Source organism: Rhagoletis zephyria, unplaced genomic scaffold (genome assembly GCF_001687245.7).
Source record: "Rhagoletis zephyria isolate East Lansing unplaced genomic scaffold, Rhagoletis_zephyria_1.1 Rzeph_scaffold_00913, whole genome shotgun sequence".
Taxonomy (NCBI): Eukaryota; Metazoa; Arthropoda; class Insecta; order Diptera; family Tephritidae; genus Rhagoletis; species Rhagoletis zephyria.
In genome coordinates this window covers 60,341-76,277 of record NW_016157997.1, presented here as the reverse complement: position 1 = coordinate 76,277, position 15,937 = coordinate 60,341, and the positions used below count along the sequence as shown (strand labels likewise).

Sequence of the window (15,937 nt, the reverse complement as noted above, 5' to 3'; positions counted from 1 at the left end):
GTAGACGAATATATTTGTGTTCGTATGAAATAGTAGCTTATTTCGGGAGGCTGGCTTTAGTAAAATGTACCATTTCCTATATTCTTTAAACCACAAGGAATTTTTTTATGAGACTTTATACTAATATTGACTTTCTAGCATCGCAACTGCCTCCTTTACGTTTATTTTCCAAGAGTTCTTCAACGACTCGGCGCCAGTGAGTCTTTCGCAATCGTATGCTGCGAATGGTTCATTATACTAAAGCCAGTCTTCCGACATAAGATACTATTCTATACGAACACAGATATGTATACTTCCTTATAGGCTTGTAAAATGCCCAATACCCAAATCCCTCGCATGAGTTATTATCGGTAAAAAAGTGGGTACGCTCAAATCTGGCATCGCTACAGCAAGTACAGCGCCAGTGAATCAGTGTTGATATTTTAAGTACAATTGTACTTTTTTCAGTACAATTAATTTTAAAATGCACAAAAGTACAATTTGCCGACTTTAAGTACAATTTCAACATCAAAAATACTTTTTGTACCAAAAGCTCAAATATCTTCTAGCACTTTGATGCTTAATCCGTTTACATTTAAGTAAATGGATATACCTATATTTCATATTTGCTTCAAAACGAAATTATGAATTGTAATTTTGAATGTAAACGTGGTTGTAAACAGTAATATTAGTGATGTGCGTTATGGTGATTGTGATTTCTTATCGCCGGCGGGTGAAATATCCCTTATCGCTATTTATTTTGAAAAAATCTTTGGAAATTCAATTTACCTAATGGCGACCCTGCAGAAATAGAAGTAATTGAGCCATTCGGTGGTTGAAAGTAAAAAAATGTATGTAAATTCCATGCGTTGAAATTAAAAATTTCCATTGAGGATTTCCATTTTATCGGTACTGATCTCATTTTATGTAATTTAATATGAACTAACCTATATAGTGTATTAATGTTTTATCATCATTGTCTTCATCTTTGCCAAATTACACGGTCACCCGGTATTTATTTTATTTTTTTAAATAATTTGAATTATTCTTTTTATAAAATTGTAGCTCATTATCAAACAAAAACCTTGCAAATAAATCGGAACTTGAAAGAATGAAAAAAATCAACAAAGTTTCATCAAATTTTCACAGTTTTTGTTCAGAATTTGTAGACATGTTTTGGGTTAACATTTTTGTAGCCCATTCATTCTAGTATAATAAGGTGCAAGTTTGAAGTGTCTAGAAAATACCATTGATTTTTTGAATTTTTCTGTTTGCGGTGTTGCGCACTTTCTTCCATATAACGAACGTTCGCATTTTATGTTATATGGATGAATGCGCGTGTAGCGTTGTTGCTTTTTATTCCAATATTTTAAATTAAGCTTTATTTTATAGTTTTTCTTAGACAATAATAAATGATGTACACAAATTTCAGTATGGAAAAAAGTGCAACACCTTCAACGAAAAAAGTTCTCAAAAATTTACGCGAATTGAATGTACTATCTCGATCATTTAAACATCTCGGACTCGCCCACCACTAAAAATGATTATTTAAATTAAGATATATTAAATGATATTTAATTGCTTTAGAGATGAAATTTCGACAAATTTGTTTAAACAAAAATGTTAAGCGCATATGCAGAATGTGGAAGGGAGATTCTTCTGCTTGCGTTTCTATGTTTTTATCATTTATTAGTTTAAGCACATACGATTAAATGTAAAAACAATATTTTTAATTGCGGATCCGAAAGAAATATTTATTAGTTGCATTGAGTTACGCAAAAATAGTGCCGAAAATCAATCGATTGTGCTGAAGGTGCCGGCTGCTTCCGAAAGGGCCGAAAATGGCACAATGCACACTCATTTTCCATCACTGTCACACATACAATCTCACTATTCTGTTGACTTCGTTTTCCCCTTCCGATAACTTTTTTCTTCCGCGCTTGCCCAGCACCGCTGTGCAAAGCTTTGCACGCGCAGTCGCCCGCGACACATATGTGCTGATTTGGGCATCCCTAGCTTAGATGTTCTGCTGTATTAAGGGCCCGCTTCTCAAAGTCCAAGTGCGAAAATGCGCATTGACCAGTTCAAATGTGACAGAGTTCGCTGCAAATTTATAGGGACAAGCGACAACATCGTCTGATTCAGCTTTCTGAGCGTGAACAACTATTAAGCCATCGTTTTTCAAGCAATTCAGGTGCAACAGAAACGGGTCTTGACATAGACTATTTTTTGCACCATCACACGCAACTGATATGATTGCATCTTGAGGCAATATACTGTCCAGTTTAGTTAACCAACGAGAAACTCTCAAGGGCGCCCAACGTCGAATTCACGCTATCGGCAGCACATAGGCCTTTCTAATCACTATGAAGTTAATAGAACGACGCTTTGTGGAGGATAAATATGTAATTTTGGCCGGTATGGGTGTTACGCTGTTTATTATGGGCTTGGTCATATATTTTATAGTATTTTGAGTATAATAGCAGTAAGTTAATATGTAATCTAATTTTTAATCTTAAACATAGTTTGCAATACGAGTGAGTCGAATTCTGCCTTAAGATCGATGTGTTTAAATTATGTGGAAACAACTCAATAAATGCATTTTCAGATTCGCAGCTATGAACGCTTCACGGTTTGGATTATCCGTTTACATGCAATATCTGCGCTAAAGCTTCGCGCCGGCAAAATCCACTTATTAACCACATCAAAACTCATAAAGAATAGAGTACACAACACCATCATCAGCGGGCACATATCGATCCCAAGCCGTATAAATGTGAGCAATTAAAAAATCTAAATTTTCTTATTTCGTTATTTACTAATGGCCTTGCTCGTGAAAAATAAGTTAAAGTGTTCTTTATTTTTTATGAATTTGGGTATAAGTAATTTACATACATATGGTCATATACAATGTCGCTGTTATACCAAAAATGGCATGATAAAAAATCCTAGTAATTCTTGTGTAAAAATTGCCGCTGGCTCATTTTAGCTGAAGCATGCGAATACGCACCTATGTAAAGCAATGAAAATAATGCTGCTATGTGAAGAATTTCTTGCAGAATTTCGTCAGAATCCTCTTTACTTTTCGTACAGAAACCTCTTCACGAGTTCACATAACCCTCCTTGAAGTTTCGTAAAAAAAATCGCTACAGAAATGATTAAAGATTTTTGTTAAGATTTCGGGAACTTTGGTTTGCCGGGTACTTCCAAACATTTGTTTGTACCCAATGTACATAACTATGTGTGATCCCATAAAGAGTTTATTTATTTGAATAACAAAATAAAGAAGGACAATTCCTTTCCTTTTGTGGTCGATCTGCAGCTTTCATTTTTAAAGGTATAACTTTGACTATCAAATTTTTTTGGAAATACCTCAACGAGCTATTAAACAATATCTGACGTTTACCAGCAATATATATATATACCCAAGTTGATAATACTAATAAATCAATATATAACCCTGCCAACAACAACACCAAGGGTATAAACACAGATGTTAATGCCGCCAATCGCATTTTCGCAAATTCAACGAACTCTAGTGTCTGCCTAAGTGCATGCAATAACAACTTTAATCATCGTTCTCCTAATTTGCATGACTTAACTGTCGCTTCTGCTGTCTCGCCTTCCTACAATGCTTCACGGGCAAATTATGCTTCTGGTGATGTTGTTTGTTCGAAGAATGTTCAAGTCGCAAACAACAGCAACTCTAATAACGTATCACGTCCACTAACAACGCAAGCTCCGCCGTTAAATATCTCTCCTGCAAAAATTTCTGTCGACGATGAAGCTGTTCTTGTATTAAACGAAGGCACTGGTGTAATTGAGAATGCTTCTGCGCCCCCAGAAACCGGAGTCAATCGCTTTCTACAATCATATGTAGATGCTGCGGCTGCTGCTGTTGACACTGCGGCTGCTGCTGTTGACACTGCGGCCAGTAAGGATGATCCTACCCGCTTACGTGCCAAAAAGGCCGGCTACAACAACAAAAGCTCAAATCGTTCAAACAGTCAGAAAAATGCTAAGTCAAACGGAAATGACAAAACGCGTCACACCGTTGTTGGTTCCAACGCTAACTGCGAACTTTATGTTGCTGTTCGTCTCAAATGGTTTCACTTAAGCTCGTTCAAACCCTCCGTTGAAACTAAAGACATTTCCGCTTATTTTGCTAGGCATGCAAATATCGATGCTAATCTTATATCCTGCTGTAAGGTAATAAAAAAAGATGCTCCAAGCGAATCTACGGGTTAATTTCAAAATCGGAATTCCACCGTCTTACATCAATAAGCTATTAGACTCGGAGTTATGACCAGAAGAAGTCAAGATTCGCCCATTTGATTTTTTTCAAAAAAGGCCCCCGATGGAAGCAAACCGCTGATGGATACATTTGTCAGAAATTCTAAGCTCTCTGTCTATTTTCATAATGTTGGCGGTTTGCGTACGAAAACAAATGCTCTGTACGAATCAGCTGCAACACACGAATTCGACATTATCATACTTGTTGAGACCTGACTAACTACAGATTTTCTATCCCCAGAGCTTTTGGACGATTACTATGAAGTTTATCGTAAAGACCGAATACTACAGGCTGGAGTAACTAGAGGTGGCGGCATATTGGTTGCAGTGTCATCTTCCCTTCCTAGTCATGAGGTAGAACTTTTTCATACTGGCGATAACATCGAGCAAATCTGTGTCGCTGTTAATATGGATGAAACGCATCGCGATAGTTTTAATGAAATCTTTTTTATTGTAAGTTACATCCCACCTAATAATGGTTACGACATATATAAGTCACATATTGATAATATTAGCCTTATTATGGACTCTTTGCAACAATATCAAACGCCATGCATTATAGGTGATTTTAATTGGGGTTCTATTCAATGGGGAAAAAATTCTGAAGATGGCATTTTAACTCATTTTACCTCTAAAAGGGATATTGAAGACTTGCTTTGTGATACATTATATTCTTTTGACTTAATTCAAATTAACGACATTGTAAGCGACCTAAGCAGAATACTAGATTTAGCATTTATAAATAATGACATTGCCTTTAATATTTATAGATATGATATACTTCTAACCTGTGAATCGGTTCATAATAAAGCAATTGCAATCCAATTTTCATTCTATATGTACGAAAATGATCATAGCGAACCCAAATATATCTTTAATTATGCTAAAGCAAACTTTGCGGCCCTTTCCGTGGTACACGAAAGATATACTAAGACTGAAAAATCAGCGGAATAATGCACAAAAAAATTTAGAGAAACTGGTTCCATCGATGACAAAAAAAATGTTTGTCCAGCGTAGAAAAGAATTTGAATGCTTATCAAAATTTGTACACGACAAATATATTAATTCACTAGAGACTAATATTAAAGTTAACCCTAAATTATTTTGGTTGTTTTTGAACTCAAAACGTAAAGTTAATGGCATCCCGAAATCCATGGCCTTTGGAGACTCTATCGCTTCCACAACACAAGAATCATGTGAACTTTTCGCTCGATTCTATGGGTCGTTTGACACCTCTACTTTACTGGAATGTACAAATATCGAACAGTTTGCTATCACTGAAGAACAAGTTCTGGAAGCGCTTTTAGACTTACATAGATGTTTCAAAAGGAGCAGGATATGACCTTTTGCCGCCCTTGTTTCTAAGAAGTTGTGCAATCTCTCTTTATCTGCCCCTTATCAAAATTTTCAGTAAGCCCCTTGAAAGCGGTGACTTCCTTGGCGAGTGGAAGACGTCATTTATCTCCCCAATTTATAAGTCGGGCCTACGAAATTTAGCTGAAAACTAGCGCCCCATTGTAAAACTGTCTACCATTCCAAAGCTGTTGGATAAAATTGTAAACAACCAGCTCTTTGGAGCATTTAAGAGTTATATTGTTACGCAGCAGCACGGTTTTTACCCAGGCAGATCCACCAATACAAATCTTGCCATATTCCTAAATTTCGTGGTCAATGCGATGGAAAAGGGTGAACAAGTGGACACTCTGTACACGGACTTTGTAAAAGCTTTTGACAGCCCTAAACCATATTTTGTTTCTTATTAAACTCGAGAAGCTTGGAGTTCACTCCAACGCTTTAAAATGGCTTGAGCCCTACTTAGAAGACAGAAAATTGGTGGTTAAAATTGGCAACAACCTGTCTAAATCTATAACTGTCACATCGGGGGTTCCGCGGGGTAGTCATATAGGCCCCTTGCTTTTTTCAATATTTATAAATGACATCATCCAAACTTTGAAATGTTCCAACTGTTTGATGTACGCCGACGATTTAAAACTATACTATCGAGTAAAAGACCTAGAAGACTGTGTTATACTACAGTTAGACATATCAGTGCTGATAAGCTGGTGTAATTGCAACGGTCTTTCTTTAAACTTCTCAAAATGCAACATTATTACATTTTCTCGTAAAAATGCCTGTATAAAGTATAATTACACATTTAACGACGGCGAGCCCTTTAATCGTGTAACCACTGTCAAGGATTTAGGTGTGTACTTAGGGCCAATTTCACAGTGCGTAGTTAACTCAGACTCGACAGTTAACTAGAGATTTTCAGTGCAAAATTCTGTAGTTAACTCCCGATTCTGAGTTAACTACGCATTGTGAAATTGGCCCTTAGACTCGAAACTAAACATCGATTTTCACAGAGAACATATAGTCTGTGCGGCAAACTCTAAATTGGGTTTTCTCAAACGTAACTCAAAGGACTTTTTAGATCCTCTCACACTTTAAAGTCTTTACACATGCTTGGTGAGATCTATCTGGGAATACGCGTGCATTATTTGGGACTCAGATTTTGTCACTCACTCTGACCGCATAGAAAGAGTTCAGAGGCGTTTTACTAAATTTGCCCTTCGACGCATGTTTTCTTATGAATCTATGCCATCTTACGAACTCAGATGCAGAATACTGAATTTACAATACCTTGCTAACAGGAGAAAAATTTGTAGTATCCTTTTCATCAAGGATATATGCGATAACAAAATCGATTCCCCAGAACTACCTTCGATTATACCTTTTTATGCGCCGGAGAGGCTTCTAAGAGAAAAATAAATTTTTTACGTACCAACGCGAAAAACGAAACTTGCTAGCAAAGAGCCATTCACTAATCCATTTGTGTATGTAACTCTATTTGTAATTACGTCGACTTTTACTCATGTAGAGAACGTTTTAAAATTAATATCAATGATTATTTTATTTTGAAATAATTTAAACATATGTTGTTGTTATCCTGTATGTATAAATATTATGACTATTTTTTATAACGTGTTATTTTTTTCCTGCTTATCTGTGAGGACAGTGTCCGGTAGATAATTAAACAAATAAACAAATATATATACATACCTTGTTTATACCGACACATAAAGCGCTTTGACCCAGTACGATGTAATTCAAAACGGATGCATAAACTAAATTTCAAAGCTCGTTGAACTTAAAAGGTGTATTGACTTGAATTTGTTTTCAGATGCTTTTTTCTCACATCAGTTAGAAAACAAGTATAAACGGATAATTCATTTGACTTGAAGGGAAGCTTATGCAGCCCGTTTTAAATTTGAACTATTGTGATAATAAATTCGAATTCCATTTGGTGAACCGAGTTAATTAATTATTAAAGGAATGTCGTATAAAAATAGCAGATGTTGTTTACTTTTGAATACGGCTTCATCGACTGCGCTATAAGGACAGAGGTATAAATACTTGAAAGAAATATTTGTTAAATTAAATCGGTTTTTTTGTTAATGTGGTTCTTGCGTGGGTATCAACAAGTAATAATTTAAAAATTCACAACTCAAACTCACGCCCACATTCTCGTTTTCAATCTCAAACGACAATAATCGTGACCGCAAAACTAGTAGAAAACTTGCGACCCGCTATCGGAATTTGGTTTATATACACAAGCATAACTACTAGGAAACCATGAAAATACTCCACCTATACATATACTACTTATATATAAATACATATATTATGGAGGTACATATTTCCTCTCTTATTAAACATTGCAGTTCTAATCAGTGAATTTGGAATTTCGCCATTTCTATAAATTTTAACGTATAAAAGATCTCAGATGGTCGGTTCCGTGTTACCAGATCGATCCAGGGCTCCTGGGTAAGAACCAGCACCTTTTTTTTTGTTTTAATATATCTCACTGATATACTCGCCGATTGTTATGATGCTTATGCTATAACGAAAGAACTTCCTANAAAGATCTCAGATGGTCGGTTCCGTGTTACCAGATCGATCCAGGGCTCCTTGGTAAGAACCAGCACCTTTTTTTTTGTTTTAATATATCTCACTGATATACTCGCCGATTGTTATGATGCTTATGCTATAACGAAAGAACTTCCTATAGGTACGCATGTTTAACCATGCGCTTTCAAAATTATTTGTATTTAGAAACTCTGTAGCTGCATTATTTGCGATTTGAGATTTAGGATGATGCAGGGTGAAGAGAAGTGGAATAGATGGGCTTTTTTGTGAAGTGGAATGAAGAGTAGGTAAGAAGTTTACTGCGAGGTTGTGCTGTTCTCATTGTTGGGCGGAAGTAGGACCAATTTTGCACTTGACCTTCTGATTTCTCCCTTAGCTGTTTCGATGTCGACTACTCTTACTCGGTTGTCGGAACCTGGGTGTAGCTTGACTATTCTTCCCAATCTCCATTCGTTCGGTGGCAGGTTTTCCTCTTTAACGACGATAAGGTCTCCTAGCTTTAAGTTGGTTTGTGGATGTCTCCACTTGATGGGTTTCTGCATTTCGGTGAGGTATTCCATTTTCCATCTCCTACAGAATGTCTGGTGTAGGGTCTTCAGTTTCTTCCATCGATTTACGATTGAGGCTGGACTTTCATTTAGGGGTAAGCGGTTGAGACAAGACTCAATACGGCATAAGAGTGTGCTGAACTCTTCAAAAGTATATTTGTGGTCGGTCGCAACCTTTTTAAAGTGGGTTTTGAAACTTTTCACTCCAGCTTCTCACAAACCGCCCATGTGAGGGGCTGCAGCGGGTATGAAATGTCACTCTCAGGTTTGATGGCTATATTTACTGAGGGTGCTATTGCGTGGCTCAGCTAAAAATGCTTTAAATTCCGCTCGTAAAGATCGTGAGGCTCCGACAAAGTTAGTACCATTGTCAGAGTCAACATTTTTTGGACATCCTCGTCTAGCAACAAATCTTGCGAAAGCGGCTAGAAAGGACGCGGTGCTAAGGTCGCTGGTAGCTTCAAGGTGAATGGCTTTCGTCGAGAAGCTGACGAAAAGACAAACGTAGCCTTTTGGCATGCGACATCCTCGGCCCTCGGTAGTACTTGATGTCGAACGGGCCGGCGAAATCCCCTCCGTGTTTGTGAATGCTCGGGAAAAAGTTGTGCGTTCTTTGGGAAGGTTTCCCATAAGTTCAGTTTGCGACCGTTTCTTGTGGATCGTGCAAACCTTGCAGTTATGTATGACGGACCGTATCAAGTTTTTCACCCTGGGAATCCAATACTGCGATCGGATGAGTTGCAACATCAGCTGGTTTTCTCCGTGCACGGAAATTTCATGGATAAACTGGACAAAGAGACGGGACAACCTACAACCATATGGAAGAATAGTATGATGACGTTCATTGTAGGACAGATCCCAAGATGCGCTCAGACGACCACCAGCCCTCAGAATCTCATATTTGTCGATGAACGGGTTAAGAGGCAGGATTTCACTTTTACCGTAGATGGATTTTCCAGATTTTAACCGTATATATTCTTCGCTGTAATATTGTTTTTGACAAATTGTTATTAAGCGTTGGGTCGTTGTTTTAATTTCGTTGGACGAAATTGAACGAGATTGATTCTTTGATAAAATCTCATAATATAAGATATAACTCTCAAAGCCCGTGTCAAATCAGAAAATCGATCGAGAATGTCATTAAAGTCGTTTACTTCTGTTGTTGCATGAACATGCACCCTTTTTCCGTCAATGGTTGTGTCATAGTCCGATTCTTGTGCTGGCCATCTCGAATAGTCTTCTTGTAACCAAGAAGGTCCCTGCCACCACAAGGAGTTGTTGACTAGATTACTAGCCGAGAGTCCTCTGCTGGCTAGATCCGCTGGGTTTGAGGCCGAATCCACGTGGCGCCAATTTTTGTTTCCTACCTTGTCTACAAGCTTTGTTATCCTGTGGGCAACAAATGTTGACCAGGAATACGCATCCAAGCTAAAACTATCGTTGAATCCGTCCAAAGATTCACTTTCACCTGAACAAGATTAAGGTTTTCAATGACTGTTTCAACGGTTTCTGCTAGTAGTACTGCACCGCAGAGCTCAAATCTGGGCAAAGAAATTGTCTTTACGGGGGCCACTCTTGTTTTTGCCATGAGTAAATTGATACTGATTTTCTCCTTTGTCTTTATCCTTAGGAAAACCATTGCCGCAAACGCTTTTCCCGATGCATCGCTGAAACCGTGGATTTCCACGTCGTCTGTCGGAGAAAAGTGAACCCACCTGGGTATGCGAATATTATTAATTTCTGTATAATCCCTCATAAAGGTTTGCCAGCGGTCTAAAATTGGTGGGGACACGGTCTCGTCCCAATCTGTTCCTTCAAGCCAAATGCTCTGCATGATAATTTTGGCGACGATTATAGCTGGCGCGAGCCAAAAAAGGGGTCAAACAGTTTGTCGATAGCTGACAGTATTGCTGATTTTGTTATAGCGTCGCGATTCTCTATAGGTTTCGCAGTAAAGTAGAAATAGTCTGTGTGTACATTCCACCTGATTTCTAGAGCTTTTACAGTGCTGGTATCTTCAAACTTTAGAAAGTCTTCTTTCAGAAGACCTTGCTTTGGTATTCCTAGTAGGATTTCACTGCAGTTTGCAGTCCATTTCCGTAATGGAAAGCCCGCTGAGCTTAGCGCTTGGGAGATTTCGTCTCGAGCTCTTATCGCAGAGTCGATGCTATGTCCACCGGCCAGTACGTCGTCGACCTACATACATTTCCTCAAAATGTTAGATGCTAGTGGATAAGAGCTCATCACATCGTCCGAGATTTGATGTAATGTCCTTATGGCACAGTTAATTCCGATGGTTACGGTTGTCAGTTCGTAAAAACTGAGAGGCTTCTTTGGGCTGTTGCGGAAATCTATTCGTTGGTATTTTGTTTGGCTATCCTTTACCCGAATTTGCCGATACATGTTTTCAATTTCACTATTGAAGACGTACTTGTACAATCTCCAGCGGAGGACGAGTANGTTTGGCTATCCTTTACCCGAATTTGCCGATACATGTTTTCAATTTCACTGTTGAAGACGTACTTGTACAATCTCCAGCGGAGGACGAGTATGGTTGGATCGGCCTGAAGTATTGGACCTGGGAGTAGAACATCGTTTAAACTCACGCCGTTAGCGGTAGGGCATGAGGCGTTGAACACCACTCAGACCTTAGTTGTGGTACTTTCTTCCTTCAAGACAGCGTGATGCGGTAAAAAATAACAATCTCTTGCGTTTACCGACACGTTGTTTACTTTCGACATATGTCCTAACATTTCGTATTCCGTTAATACGTGGTTATATTCTGTTTAAAGTACAGGTTTTTTCGCTAGTCGTGCCTCGCTCCGGTAGAACTGCGAACACGCGCTCTTCAGCGAAGGCCCTAGGCACAAAGCTTTTGGAAACTCCTTTTTGAAGGGTAGAGAGACAACGTATTTTCCGTCAACGTTTCTAGTAGTTGTTGCCTTGAAGAGCTCTTCGCAATACATATCATCTTCATTGAGATTTCTTTTTTTTGGGATGTCTACTAATTCCCAAAAGGCGGTCAACTGCTTGTCCAGATTAACTTCATTGTAAATGGACATGATATTTTTGGATGGCCTCGAGGTTCCGCACAGCCAGCTAAAATCCATCCCAACACGGTTTCTTGGGCGAGAAGCGTATTTTATACTTTATTTTTTATGCCGCCTAAAATGATCTGAGGATATATGTCTCCTCCGAGAATGAGATCAACTGATTCATTAATGAAGAACCTTTTATCCGCCAGAACCAAGTCAGGAAATGCTTGCCGAGTTATTGCGCTTACTTGGCAAGTCGGTAGATCCCCTGTTAGTTTTGGTAAAACCAGTACAACAGCATCTATGCTTATTAAAGGGTCTGTGGGCGACCGCAATTGAATGGCGACGCTTCGTTTACCTGCGCAGATAGTGAATTATTGATACCCGAAACTTGGGCACGCAAGCATTTTGATGGCAGGTTGATTCAGAACCAGAATCTATAAGCGCTCTAGCCGAAAAATGTACACCATTGAAGTGTATGTTAACCCGTGCTGTTCCCAATAGAACTCCTTTACGTATATTTTCGTAGTAAGAATTTACATTTGTAACCGATTTGATGTTTCCTTTTCCAGATTCGCGTCTTGATTGAGCCTGGTTTGGAGTAGATTCTACGTCATCCGATGGATCAGTGGTTGCTTTTGGCTGAATTGGCATATGGAGCAACTTGTGATGTCTTGAATGACGAGTGCTGCAGTTAAATGAGCTGGTATATCTTGAGACTGTGTGCCCAGCAAATAGACAATTCAAGCAACTGCGAATGCTCTTCGCGTAATCTACANTATGGAGCAACTTGTGATGTCTCGAATGACAAGTGCTGCAGTTAAATGAGCTGGTATATCTTGAGACTGTGTGCCCAGCAAATAGACAATTCAAGCAACTGCGAATGCTCTTCGCGTAATCTACTCGCTCCGCCGACTTTAGACGCAAGAATTTGCTACACTGGCTTGAAAGGCGCCAAGCTTTTCTGCAGGCGTCTCTGCAGAAGTCCGAGAGCTTGGTGATTTAGGTTTCGAGGTTATATCTCCCCTAAGACCTGTGATGGTTTCCAGTGTTTGAAACCGATTTTATTTTCTATGGTTTGCTCCCATAGTGCCAATGTCGTTTCTGGCAGGTTTGTCGAACACAAATATGTGAATATTGCATCCCAATTTGAAACATCAATCTGATGACACTGAAGCGACGAGATGCAATTATTTATGTCGCGTTGCAGCTTCTTGATGGAGCCACCGCATTCACTAGCAACTGACTTTAATTTAAATAATACCTTTAATTGAGGATACGTTTATTTTCGTACCTATCACATAGATTTTTCTCTGCAGTATTTCCTTGGCCTCCTCCTGAGTTTTTTGCCGGAGGTGATACAGCTTCTCACCTGGGGTAAGGCCCTTATTTAGAATATATATGGCCGTAAACATATCCCTAAACAATGGCCATGAAAGATAATCTCCTTTAAAAACGTCTTTGTCACAAGGAGGGAGATGAATATTAAGCTCGCGACCTGACTTGTATTCACTTTCATTTTCAGTCTTTGCGAGTTTCTCTCAAAGATCAGCCATTGCTGCTTGGTGCCGCAAAAAACTGAAGTAGGTGCTTTTATACTTCTTTTTAATCGATGTCAGGTCTGTGGTTTCGAGCTCTTTTAATGCGCAAAGTTCATCATAAGACCCCTTTACCTTTTCCCACAGAGCCTTTAATTCCTCGTTTTGGAAAGCTAAGGAGTGTTTTATGTGCTCTGATGGCTGCATAGAGTTGTAGTCAAATTCAAATTCTGCTACTGAATCTGCCTGACGAATAAAGGTATCCATTTTTGACAACCAAAGACCACTCAATTGGACGCAAGAAAAGAAACTTTTCGGTAGTCATAGAAATCGCCGATTTGTAGGAAAATATTGCCACTAACCGCTTAGCCCGAAATAAGCCTAGTTCTTATAAGAACAACAAAAGATAATTTGTATATTTAAGTAATGACTTATTTATTTTCCAGCCAAGTGAAACTGTCGAGTACGTAATTACATATATATGCGTATATGCAAAAGAAATGTGCAAGTCACTTGCCACCCAACTTATCAAAAATGTGAAATACGTGCGTAAATAATTTAACTTCACAATATGCAATTTATTTAAAATTTCTGATGAAAAAATTGTGTTTGTTCAAGCGCGGCTGTGATTTTGTGCAGCAAACAAATAAATGGAGTAAACAACCCAGTGGATCGATCAGGAATATGTACAAGCGCGCCACTTATAATAGACAATGCAATGTTAAAAGAAAATACTTGAAGTTACACGGTTAATAAAATTAAATAAAAAGTGAAAGCCAGTAAAAATGAGAAAAAACTAAATTCTGTGCTTTGCAAGAAAAGAATAAATTTTAGCAATCTTGTACTTCGGTAAATGCAACTGGTATTTTACACAAACAACACCGTGTCAAGATCCAAAATGGACGTTCGCGCAATTCGTTAATGATAGCCGATACACCAATAAACGTGAAAATTTTCTATTTTTTTTTTGTTTTCGGAAAAATATTAAGCACTGAGTCTTCTCCCCTTTTTAGTTTTACAAAATAATCACGCGTATTTTTTTCGATATATATATGTATATCTCACAGTTTTTGTTTTTTGAAGATTCGTACACACACAAGTGCAATGAAATTCAACCACGTACCTTAATGTGTTGTTATATGCCGTGTAGTGCGATATGCTGGTTTGTAAAAAAATTTGTCGCTGTAAGTAGTGGTGCTGTGATGTAAACGTGATGCAAACGTGCTGCTTGTGGTTAATGTGATGCAAAACAAAACGTTGATTTGTTGAACAGCCGGTTAAGCGATGAACCAAAAAAATCGCTGCTTGTGTAGCAAACCGAAGAAAAACGCTTGATGTAGCTCTTGTGGCACGTTGGTTGTGGTGCGAAAAACTCAGGTTGTCGTAGATGTAGACGAACGTGATGCTGTTGTGACCAATGTGGAAAAATGTGGCGATCGGTTGAGGCAGTTGAAAAACTCAGATGGGATGCTATGTGGACTGTATAATGTGGTTACTTTTTAGGCTCGAAGACCAATATTTACGCAGGTGGCGTCGCACAAAGAAGGAGCGCACCAGCGTAAAGTTAATGTAACGAAAAATAAGAATAAATAAAAGACATAGTGGTTTTAGTGCAATGAAATTAAAGGTCGTTTTATTTGTAATTATCGATGAGTTTGAATAGTTTGACACACAAGAGTTGGCTTACCGAACGTGGTGTGATAGCTGACGTAATCTCCTTGCTGTCTTCTAAGAAGGGAAAAAGTGCTAACAAACGAAAAAGGATGTAGCCCACCGCACAGTAACTTTCGTTAAGTTTCCCCTCAACTAAGTTACCGTACAGTGGGGCTTATTGTTAGCGGCTGGAAAGTTAAAATGCAGAAATATGACAGGCACCCCCAAAACCCATTATACAACCGACTCCAATCCCGAAATATCCTTGACATATCGTACATTTAGACATTTACTACACAAATGACTGAGTAATACTGACTGCAATCGATAAGTTTTCTAAATATGCCCAAGCGACATTAGTCAGATCAAGAGCCACACAGCATATTAAAGAACCTCTTAGAAGACTATTGATGTGCTTCGGGATACCCGAACGATTCCACAACACATTGGCAGAAATAATGCGTTGTTTTAAGGCAGAAAAGTCCATTCATCTTTTGCAGACCTCCTCGACAAATCCAGATGGAAGTATAACTATTCCATTCACTCTACCACAAACCAAAAACCAGTATACCTATTTTTTGGACGACGTGTGACGTCTGATCCTCTTCAAGCCTTAGCCGAAAAGCAAAAGAAAATTCAGAGGCTCCAATATAAACAGGACGCTGACCTTAATTATCACAACAAAAAAAGGAAGCCTTATAAAAATTATAATGTGGACGATGAAATTTTTGGTTGAACAAATAAAACAATTGGAAATAAACTTACATGCCGCTATAGAGAAGAAACTGTAGCGGAAAACAGAAACTGTACAGATACCACAAATTCAGGAAGAATAGTGCATAAAGGATTAATAAGAAATTAGTAAGAAATATATTAGCTCAGTATTTAGAAAAATAATCAATACCTAATTGAAAATAATTATTTTCATTCACAGGAGACAACATGACAACTTGTATAAGATACA

At 38.3% G+C, this 15,937-nt stretch overlaps 1 protein-coding gene across 6 annotated transcripts in view; it reads left to right on the top strand.

Annotated features, from left to right (window-relative positions):
* Sf3a1 (splicing factor 3a subunit 1) overlaps positions 1-15,937 on the top strand; it is a 125,684-nt gene that overhangs the window by 76,662 nt on the left and 33,085 nt on the right. For 3 of the 6 annotated variants that reach the window (XR_001847403.1, XM_017614861.1, XM_017614863.1), the window contains one exon: positions 2,588-2,755. Coding sequence is in view for 5 of the 6 variants with exons in the window: in XM_017614861.1 (XP_017470350.1) it covers positions 2,588-2,755 (168 nt within the window). In the remaining variant the exon portion in view is untranslated. Of the gene's footprint in view, positions 1-2,587; positions 2,756-12,354; positions 12,403-15,473; positions 15,582-15,907; positions 15,935-15,937 lie in introns of those variants that run through there. The other 3 variants (XM_017614865.1, XM_017614862.1, XM_017614864.1) reach the window with 3 other exon arrangements.